The 11,974-nt window shown below is 31.3% G+C and overlaps 1 protein-coding gene across 1 annotated transcript; it reads left to right on the top strand.

Annotated features, from left to right (window-relative positions):
• The first annotated feature begins 1,840 nt into the window (after positions 1-1,840).
• On the top strand, positions 1,841-6,321 carry LOC149565929 (peroxidase P7-like). The gene is made up of 4 exons (XM_089817295.1): positions 1,841-2,050; positions 3,460-3,642; positions 3,937-4,102; positions 5,851-6,321. Exons 1-4 carry the CDS (start codon positions 1,844-1,846, stop codon positions 6,240-6,242), a joined length of 948 nt encoding a protein of 315 aa, XP_089673421.1. The 5' UTR covers positions 1,841-1,843; the 3' UTR covers positions 6,243-6,321.
• Positions 6,322-11,974: the final 5,653 nt, after the last annotated feature.

Genomic DNA, 11,974 nt, shown 5'->3' with positions numbered 1-11,974 from the left:
GTGTAGTGTACACATCTACATACATACATACATACATACATACATACATACATACATACATACATATATATATATATATATATATATATATATATATATCAAATCATTCTCTCAAAACTACTTTCCTTTTTTTTTAACACTTAAAAATGGTTATTGCTATTGATATAGGATGATGGTTAAATGATAATATTGTGGATCTTGATGTTAAGATTTAACTTTCATTAGATGATAATATTAAATTTTTATGTTAAAGACAAGGTCCTTCATTTTTGACCTCATTGATTCATAATTTGGGATTAAAAAAAATATTTATCCTTTAAATAAATCACTATATTTTTAGTAAAGACAAAAGGTATGTGTGTGTGTGTGTGTGTGTGTGTGTGTGTGTGTGTGTGTGTGTGTGTGTGTGTGTGCGCGTGCGTGTGTGTGTGTGTTTATATATGTATATGTGTGTACACACACACACAGACGTTTTGTGAAAAAAAAATATATGAGGAAGAGACCCAATAGCAGCCTACACTAACTTTACACACCTAGACCTCCTAATCCGTAAGCTGAGATTTGTCAATATTTTTGGTAAACCTCCATAGGTGGCTAAAGAGCTTAAATTTAAATTTTAGGCATTTTCGCATTTACAGAGTGTTATGTAGAGGTCATGGTCATGGATTGCGAAGTGGTTGAAAAGTATCATTTCAAAATGTTCACTCGATACTCGTTATGTTCACCCCCCAATAGCCACTCATAGTACTTTTGGCACAAATGGACCAATCAACAACGAAGAAAGCTAAAAAATATCAACTATTCTAGTACATGTGTGATTGGCTATTAGTATATTATCGACTATTACTACAGTGATATCATTTTTTAACTTATTAAAGTGGTAATTGGAAGGTATCTATAACAACACCTTATTAGTCATTAGACCTCGATAGCCACTAGTATCTTCCCCTGTGTGACTTTTTATGATACTAAATTATAAGATAGAACCACAAATGCTAAAAATACATATAAGGGACGTCATTGTTCCAACAAGCTAAGTTTGTCCCACTAATATTATGACTCCATACACAACAATGACAGACTATTTATGACTCAAATGACACTACATGCAACAAAAGTCAATCTAATCTTAATTGTGAAAGCAATTTAAAAGCTTTGTGTGATCCATGCCATGCTAATGAGTGTGCCTCAGTACTTAGTAAGGAAAAAATCTGTTGTTCTCCTCCGATGTAAACTATATTCAGGTTCTCAATGCAGAAAGAGATTATAACAGCCATTTTTATTTTTGTTAAACTATAAAACATCAACGCATTCATGGTTTGAGTTGAATACAGAGATAGTTAAAATATTGATGTTTTCTGTAATTAAATTTGCTAAAATAATATAATTAAAATTATTTATTAGTATTGGATCGTCTATCTTATGTTTGGAATTTTATCATTGTATGTTTTTAACAAGATATTAATCTATTTTTCTACATTATGTTGTCTTATTTATTTTCATCTTTAAAGTATATTTTTAAAACTTTCAAAATTTGATCTTTTAATATATAAGGGAAGAAAATCAGAGTTCAATGCCACAAAATCAAAACCCTCTTTCACATTAATTAGTGCTCAGCTTTGAGACAAAGATGGGAGAAAGAAAAGAAAAAAGATGGCATTCAATTTGGTGAGTACACTTTCATTTGCACCATTAATCAGTTTGGTCAGTGAATGAATGAAATAGCCAATGTAATTGTTTTGCATTCAATATAACAGGTATTCATCGCCTCTATTAAAAGGAGATTCTATAACCCATTATCTCAGAGCTGAGCATTGAAATATTGCTTGGCTGTATTAGCATAATGGATATATGTTCTTCTATGTTAAAACTCTTGATTTTGGGCTTGTATTTTACTTCTGCTCATGCATGGCTTAGAGCTGACTATTACAGTAAGTCTTGTCCATGTCTCCAGTTAATAGTGAGATCTGCAGTAAAAGAAGCTGTGGAAAAAGAGCCTAGAATTGGTGCTTCAATTCTTAGACTCCATTTTCACGACTGTTTTGTTCAAGTAAAACCCCAAACCCCATAGTTTTGCTTTGCTTTCTGTTTCAATTTTTTTTTGTCTAATTGCTTATTATTTTCATAATATTTTTATTTCCAAATGATTTTTGGTTAATATAATTATATCAGGAAGAGAGAGATGTCCGTATTAGTTTAAGAGACTATGATCTGTACAAGATTGCTTCTATCAATGAGATTGAAAGTTTGTTTAGTGATCTTGAATTTATTTTATCATTTTTTAAAGAAAATAATGAGATTCCAATTACATGCATGATATTGTTTTATACAAAAGAACAACGTAACAATAATCATCATACAGTTCATATATTTTTTTTTTATTGAAAATGTTAGTTGAACATAATTTAAAAAAAAAAAAATTTATAGGTGGTCAGAGATCTGAACATAAAATTATTGGTATTAATGCTAAAGGTTTTAATGTGAAAGGTGAGGATATAATGTTTTCAGTCAGTCTCGGGTCACAATGGTTTACTAGAAATTTAAATCTTGATGGCTAAAATAACAACACCACTACAATTTATTGAGATCAATTATTTTTTATAATTTTATAGTTTAAGATTTTTATATATCAATTTATCAAATTTAAAGGTGATTTTTATTTTAAACAATATTTACAAATATTATCTTATATGTCAAATTTATAGTTTATACAAATGTTCAATTTTTTTAATAATTAATTAATTATAATAATGCTTATTCTTAAAACTAATTATTTTTACCTACATATACATATATACACATATAAATATTTGCATACATATATGTATGTGTGTATATGTATACATATATGTAATTATATAGATGTACTTTTAATTTCTACAACAAATTAAAAAGCCTTCTATGTGGAGGGAAATGTCTATGTAGCCACTCAAACTCATAACTTATTAAGGAGGAACTTCATTTTTTTCTAACATAGACACTGACCAGATAGAGACCCTTCAACTCTTTTTTTATAATATAGTATTTATTCTCATCATTATTAATTAACTTAACTAGTATTTTCATAAAAATATAATCACTATCAAAGATCACTAATAAAAAATTTGATGAAACTCTTTTATTTCAATTAAACATAATAATAATCAACAAATAATAATTAATTTAGACTTCTTCCATTACCTATTAAAAAATAAAAAACAATTACATCAAACTAAAAAAATTAAATCTAAAAAGTTAAAATTCATTTTATTAATTTATAAACTTACATTAAGTATACATTGACCTAAAACCTAACACAAATTTAATTTCCCATACTCATTTGAATCTAATTACAATTAACATTTTAAAAATTCAAAATTCTAGATATTGTGAAAGTGACCATAAATCTAAGACAAAGCAAACACAATACTCATTGGAATCTAACTAGTCTAATTTCCATAGTCATTTTGTTTTGTCTAGGGTTGTGATGCATCTATACTACTAGATGGCTCTGCATCAGAAAAATTTGCAGTGCCAAACAACCGTTCTGCCAGAGGTTTTGAAGTGATTGATGATATAAAAAGCAAAGTGGAGGCAAACTGCATTGGACTTGTCTCTTGTGCAGACATTTTGGCTCTAGCAGCTCGTGACTCTGTTGCAGAAGTAAGTTATTCTTTCTATTTATTATAGGTAAAAATTGGTTATCTCATTAGATATAACTCTTATCATTTTATTCATTTTATTTTATGATATAATCTTTGTAGAAATTAGTTTTCTTGAGTATGTGATATATCAGATTTTTCTATCATTACAATCACAATTAAAAGCTTACCTACATTCTTTTGCCAGGACTACTTGATTTCGACAATCTAAAAACAATAATCAAAATCATAAAAACTAATATAACTATTTTCTTTTTGTCTTCTTTATGACTGATACAATCCTTAATGAAAACAGCTGGGAGGTCCAGAATGGATTGTGCCACTTGGAAGGAGGGACTCTAAAAATGCAAATGCCCCACTGGCCAACACCGTCATTCCGGCTCCAACTTTGAACCTCACCAACTTAACCAAAAGCTTTCAAAACCAGGGACTTTCTATTCAAGATATGGTGGTTCTTTCAGGTAAGTAATCTTTAATTTCAAATACTTTATTTAGAAAAGGAAAGCTTTGAAATTCTTTCACATTTCATTATTATTATTTTTTATGATGGTGGAATTTCTCTTTCATAAATTTATAATCTAAACATCTTATCAAAGTAATTATTTATTTTATTTTATTTATTCGTAGTCACAAGCCACTAATATTTTATTAATAGCTATAATCAGTTTAAAGGCTTGTGGAAGAAAGAACCAGAAAGAACCTTCAATGGTTACCATAATACAAAAGGGACCAAAATCAAATAGAGTGGCGTTCTAAAGATACCCAATAGCTAGATGATCCAAGTTTGATCAACAAAATGTCTCATTTACTTTGGATTACATATAAAGTCAAATTTCCAATACAAATTGATTATACATAATGCATAAAATGACTTTGTATAATAACCTTACTAATTGACCTTATATTATTACCTTACTAATTGTGTTACATTTATATATATGTTCAATGACATTAACATTGATATACAAAAACTTGCTTGGAAGAGCAAAGTAAATTTATTGTTCTATTATTTTGATCTTTTTATTGTTATAATGGTTGTTGGTGAAAATTGTAATCTCATTTAATTTTTATTTGATTTTTAGGGGTGTGACTATTTCTACCTACTTTTGTAAATATGCATAATATTTTTTATTTTTTTTATTATGGTAGGATTTCGCTTAAGTTTATTACCTACCAATCTTATGAAACACTATTTTTGTTGTTATAAGGATTGTTGATGAGTACTATAGTCCCATTTGAACTTGGGAATGTGACTATTTCCACCCACTTTTTTTTCGTAACTGTGTAACACTAGTTCATCTTCATGATTATGGAATTTATCTTTCCTAAATTTATTATCTACATATCTTATGAAAGGAAATTTAGATTTGTCTTCTTTTAATCTTTTTATTATTATAATAGGTATTGACAAGTATCAAGTCCAATTTCAATTTTAGGAATGGATTATTTTCACCTACTTATTTTTTAAAAAAAATATCTATACATTACTTTATCTTATGGCCTCCATATCTTATGAAAGAAAAACTATTGTTCCCTTCATTTGATCTTTTTATTGTTATGATGGTTGTTGCTAAGTAATGCAGATCCAATTGAGTTTAAGTGTTACTATTTGCACTAAATGTGTGATAGTGTTTTATTTTCATGATGGTGGAATTTCTCTTTCTTATATTTATTATCTATAAACATTTGTGAAGCTATTTCATTTTCATGATGGTAAGAGATTCTCTTTCTTAAATTTATTATCTATGTATCTCATGAAAGAAAAATTATTGTTCTCTTCTTTTAATTTTTTTAATTGTTATAATGGCTGTTGATGAATACTCTAGTCCCATTTAATTTTCAGAAGTGTGACTTTTTCTATAAAACACTATTTTATCTTTATGATGGTGGAATTTCTCTTTCTTAAATTTATTACCTAAATTATGAAACAAAATGTATTGTTCTTGTCATTTCATTTATTTTTATTATTGCAATATTTCTTACTGAACATTTGAAGTCTTATTTGGATTCTAGAAAGATAACTATTTTAACTTTTTAAAAGAACGGCCTTATTATTATTTTTATTATTATTTATTATTGAAATGTTGGTTACTGAATCTTATTTGAATTCTAGAAGCTTACCTATTTCCACCCATTTTTCTAAGAATCTCCTATAAAAATAATATAAAGATAATAAAATACAATTTGATTGTTTATGGTGATGTATCAGGAAGCCATACAATTGGGCAAGCTCGTTGTACAACATTTAGAGGCCACATCTATAATGACACCAACATTGACATCTCATATGGCAAATCATTGCAATCAAATTGCCCTTCACAAGCAAATTCAGGCGATGCCAATCTGGCTCCATTAGACTTGAGAACACCCACTCTATTCAACAATGACTATTTCAAGAATCTCTTACAACACAAGGGACTTCTCCACTCAGACCAGGAACTCTTCAACGGAGGTTCTACCGATTCTCTTGTCAAATTGTATGCTGAGGATCTCAACACTTTTCTTATTGATTTTGCAGCTGCCATGGTGAAGATGGGAAACATCAATCCTCTCACTGGCACAGAAGGGGAAATCAGATCGAATTGTCGCAATGTCAACTAGAACATTATATTATCATTCTCATTCTATTCTATTTTATTCATTCAAATAACATATTTGTTCCAATATTAAGTTTATGAAATCATCACCATGAAAATGGAGATTCAGTAAACATCACTGATTTATTTATTTTTTAAAGATGATTATTGTTAGTGCTATTTTGTATTTAGTTTCTCGATTATTCAATTTTTTTTTATTGAAACAAAGCAAATTTACAAAGAATAACAACTACACGAGGTAGTTGGAAGAGAGATACAACATATAAAACAAATCACTACAAAACAACTGGCATTAATATCTGACTATTCAATTAATCTATACCAATCTACCAATTATTTATTGACAATTGAGAAATTTCTAAAATCTTTTAATTTACTTATCAATTTAATATATTCTAATAATTATTTTTCATCAATTTGATTGGTTGATATGCTTTTGTGTTATAGGACCCCTTTTCGCAGAAGTTGGGTCCATAACTCATTTTCTCCCACACAATTTTAAGAGATAGATTAATAAGAAAACTAATATTATTATTAAATCTATTACACTTTTTTTTTAAATCATCACAAAACTATATATTATATTTATATTAAAATTAATCTCACATACATATATAAATTAAGTTAATTGAAATACGTAATTTAAGTTAATTTAAGTTTTTTAAATTGAAATAAAACTATAACAATTTTTTTTACAGCAAGTACATGTGATACTTGTTTATGTTGTGGTCTCCTTCACTAAGTATTGGGTTTCATAACATTATTCATACAGATGAATATATTCAAATAGCATTGGCAATCTAAGTACAGAAAATTGGAATATCAATGTCAATGTAAAACCTTTGTTGTAGTAAAATGTGGCTATTTTTTGAATAAAATAGAACTATTGTGTTTTTACGATGTTGTCAAATATTTAAAAAATTGATGATATGTTTATTTGTATTTTTATAGTATTATCATTTTATTTAATGATTAGAATTATTGTAATACTTTTACAATTAGATGTGCAATTATTATTTTTTCAGCATAAGCTTGTTTTTTAATTCTATATATGAACTTTCAAATTTATTTATAGTGATGTAGATATCTTAAATATAGGTAGAATTTTTTTATGAATTATTATTATTTAATCTCGAATAGACTCAACCCCAAATTCAAGATAAAAGGCTCACAATTTACATTGTGCTATAGACTTTTGTCTAATTATCTTATTTTATTTTTATTTGAATACATATCCTTATCTAGTAAAAAAAAATTTAAGAATTTTAATAAATATCTTATATATGTTTTATATTTTTATTATATATATAGTTACAAGAGAATCAGAAAATACAAAACAACCAAAATATCACCACAAAAATCAACAAGGAGGCCAAGCCTCACAAAGGAAGAACAAAATCAGTTGTACAACATAACAAAAAGAGGAGAAGAAGGACTATCTAACTAAGAACATCATAGAAATTGACCACCCAAGTAGTCCAACCTACGTTCTTGAATCTGCATTAGCTTGAATAAATCTTCTTTTCTAGCATTCACTTTCTTACTGATTTCTCTGTTCAGCCAAATGCAAGCATGTTCAAAAGCCTGTAGAGCATCCAGGGTTCTATGCCATTGGTATCCATGCTTCAACTCATAGTAGAAAAAAGCAGCATGCCCATCATGAACGAACCTTCTCATCTTGTCCCGCTCGATTAGCATAGTAGCTTGCACCTGCAAAGAAATTTTAAAATAAGTGAGTTTTCAAAAAAACTTAGTAAGATCCCTTAGCTTACCTTGGTACCTTTCCTTGTTCCTGCACTTCCAGATCTGCTAGAGAATGTTAGACGACAATATATTCCAAAATAAATTGGTATATTTAGGAAGACCATTAGTATGATCAGTGATAATATCAAGAATATTAATATCAATAGGAAAAACAATGCCAAACATTCTCCATATTTCTTTAGCAAAAGTATAATCTAAAAGAATATGTCTACTAGTTTCAGGAACTCTGCATAAATTACAAATATCAGAATTAGATAAATCTCTCTTAATAGGCAGCTTATCCAACATGACCAACCATCTGAAGCATCTAATTTTAGGCTCAACAGAATTCTTCCACAAGATATCAAAGTATTTTTTCCAAACATCAGCATCATAAGAAGAGTACCAAACAGCATTGACATGATCAATAATATCTATATTACAATCAAGGATTCTGTATATATTCTTGGCCTTAAGCAGATTCGTGACAACTCCACCAGGCCAGCTACATTTAAGGTGCCTTTGAGTATCAACATGGCATATAGTGGGAAGACCATTAATAGTTTGCACAATCATGTTGTAAGTTCTTTAATGGGAATCAGGGATATCATATTTATTTTTAAGCTCATCCCAAGGAGTGATTTGATTCTACTCAAAGAGATCTATGAACTGTTTAATACCTTTCTTAGCCCACAATCTGGCAGAACACCCTTGGGTAAGGGCCAAAGGTTTACCATTTAGGTGAAGATTCCCCCAAATGGATCTTTCACCATGGAGTTGGTTATTACAATAAAAATCCTTGTAAGTGATGAATTTTCTAACATGGTCCCAAGCCTTCCAAATAGATCTAAAAACTGTGGAACCTTGGACCATGATAGGAAAATTACCAATAATGAGGTCGCAAAAGGGGAGATTAGTCCAAGATTTGGCTTTCTTAGGCACACCCCTCTCAATGTTGTTTCTAACCAACACTTTCCAAGGACAGTCACCCTCCATGGATTGAAAAATCCATTTGGAAGATAGGGCAATACCCTAAATTCTTAAATCCTTTAGCCCAAGTCCCCCAAGGGCCTTGTTAGTGTGGCACCAAGCCCAGTTAATAGAATGAATCTTATTATTACCCTTACCATTAGACCAAAGAAATTGTCTGATGGACTTCTGAATTTCAGCAATCTGATAATTGTTACAAAACCAGGCAGAGGAATAGTAAATGGTGTAAGGCAATACCTTTTGGAAAACCTAAATTCTTCCTGCCAGAGATAACGCCCTATTATGCCATTTGTTAAGCCTCTTATCAATCTTCTCTTTAACCCATGAGCACATGTCTTTGAGGGCAAGCTCCACCAAGAAAGGGATACCAAGATATCTAGTGATCTTCTTGGGGCCTCCCCATTGAAAACTGTATTGAGAAAACCAATTTGAGGGCTACATATCCCACCCCAAACAAACTGATTTGGCATGAGATGTCTTAGCCCCAGATATAGAACAAAAAAAATTGAGTTTATATTGCAAATCCTTAAAGTTACTTTCTGAAAGCTCAAAGAACAATGCGGTATCATCCGCAAACTGGCAATTGATGAGCTCTTCATCATTAGGAAAATAGATACCTCTAACATTAGGAGATAAAGAATTATCTCTAAGAATATAGAAAAGAGCCTCCGAAGAAATCACAAAAAGAGAAGGTGCTAGAGGGCGCCCTTGTCTAATGGATCTCCCTAGAGAAAAAGGAGCAGAGAGAACACCGTTAACTTCAACCTGAGTAGAAGCATCACTAAGAAGCACCTGCACAATATTACAAAAGGAGGGATGAAAATTAAAGGCCTCTAACATCATAAGAATAAACCCCCATTCAACCCTATCATAAGCCTTCTCAAAATCCAAAAGAAGTATGGCTGAGTTTTGGTGTGAGCATTTAGACCACTCCATAGCTTCCCAACTAGTTATGAGATTCTCAAGAATATATCTACCCTTGATGAAACTAGTTTGGGTAGAATTAACAAATTTAGGAAGAATATTGACTAACCTAAGGGCCATAATTTTAGCCAAAATCTTATATGACACATTAAGAAGGGTAATCGACCTCCAATTCCTAATGAGGGTTTTATCTTCGTCCTTAGGGAGGAGCTTAATCATGTCATATCACCAGCATGATCATGCAATTATGATCAAATTGAATAGCAACTTTATCTAACATAACTATGATACTGGTAATCAAAATAATGTATAGTCATCAAAGCACCTCATCATGCAAATAAACTAATGCAGTGAGAGTCCGAGGGTACCCCAATAGGAAGTAATTTGAATCCCTGCAAATAACCACATAGCGGAAACACAACAACAATGCAAGATCACAAAAGTAACTCTTTATTCATAAAAATAATTGTTTACATGCAATGTGCCTGACTGTAAGGCCTTTTGGGTTAGGGCCAAATACAAAAGAAATTACAAAGCAATTCTACAAGATCCCTGAAGATCCAATCCCAAAACTAGCTAGTCCAAATCCACACTTTGGTAGAAACCTCCAAGGAAGATCTCAAATCGTGCTCGCAATCCCACCAAGAAATCTCCTTGTTTCCCAAACCTCAACTACTAGCCCTTCTCAAAATTTTCTCTTCTGCCACATCCTTTTCTCCAAGCTGGATGATAATCTCACTTCCCCGAATGAATTCCTAGAGACTCCACAAGACCCCCTACTTATACCCAACTAAGCCACAGGTTGGCCTAGACATTCAAAATTAAAATAAACCCTTACATTAAATGCACATGCAAGCCACAAGTCGGCTGCAACACCAATTAAATACATATAAAAAAATTAAATACCAAGGTTGTCTCACACTACAGACAACTCGGGCACCACAAAGACCAAAACATGATCGAGTGTTAGAAACCACCACTGAGGATCAGCAACTCTCACAGGCATAACTGATCCCTTCATCAACTGAACCAACTCAAGAAAAACTACTACCAAGTTCCCAGTGAAAATTGAGGCACAATATATGATGAGTTTCTCCTTTGTTGACCGATTCCCTTCAATGACTAAGCTACTCATTGAAAACAACATCATCGAGCTCCTAGTACATGTCAAGTGTCTTTGATAACTGAGTACCTCTCCTTCTTTGATCGAGTCACACATCTTTGTTTGACTAAATTCCTTAGCTCTAAAGCTAAACCATACCATCCTATAGGATTGCCAACAAGTCTAGGATGCTCCTACATAGACACCCCAGGTTTGAAAAGATGTTCTTAATAGCTGGAAGAACATCTTCTGGGATTCAACACATAAATTCCAAATTGGTTCTTCACATACATATCCTCCCAAGTCCTCAACTTGTACACTCTTTCCCTTGATCTTCTTCTGCTTCTTCACATCCATCCTTGGTGTTCCATGAGTTTTATTTCCACACTGATCTCTAACCCTCTCAGAATCAGCCAACTCAACTTGACTGCTAATACTCGTGTTCCTTCTACCGAGCTCTTCATTTTGCAAAGGAATCAAGGAATGCTCCCTGCCAACTTTCACAATTGTAAACACATTCTTGACACAATCATGCGCAGCCCTGCGATCATGCTACCAAGGTCTACCAAGAAATGAATGACAATTGTTCATGTCCACAATATCACACACCACTTGATCTTTATACTACCCAATTTGGAAATCAACAAGGCACTACTCCCTCACTTCCAAAGCATGCTCACTTTGCAACCAGCCAATCCTATAAGGATGAGGATGTCTCGTTCTTCTCAAACCAATTTTTTGAACCATCTCCTCAGCAACAAGGTTGTTAGAACTACCACCATCCACAATCACATTGTAGAATTTACCACCAAACTTACAAGATGTCCTAAACAAACTAGTCCTCAGACAAGATTCGATTGTCCTCGGACCAATCACACTTGCTGAGCTTGTAAATTCTATCCTTGCTCAGGTTCACTGATTACTATTGATATAGGATGATGGTTAAATGATAATGTTGTGGATCTTGATATTAAGAT

Source organism: Cupressus sempervirens, chromosome 3, assembly GCF_028749045.1.
Source record: "Cupressus sempervirens isolate cs-2001-9-10 chromosome 3, ASM2874904v1, whole genome shotgun sequence".
Taxonomy (NCBI): domain Eukaryota; kingdom Viridiplantae; phylum Streptophyta; class Pinopsida; order Cupressales; family Cupressaceae; genus Cupressus; species Cupressus sempervirens.
The sequence above is the reverse complement of the archived record's forward strand: the minus strand, read 5'-3'. Positions and strand labels throughout refer to the sequence as shown.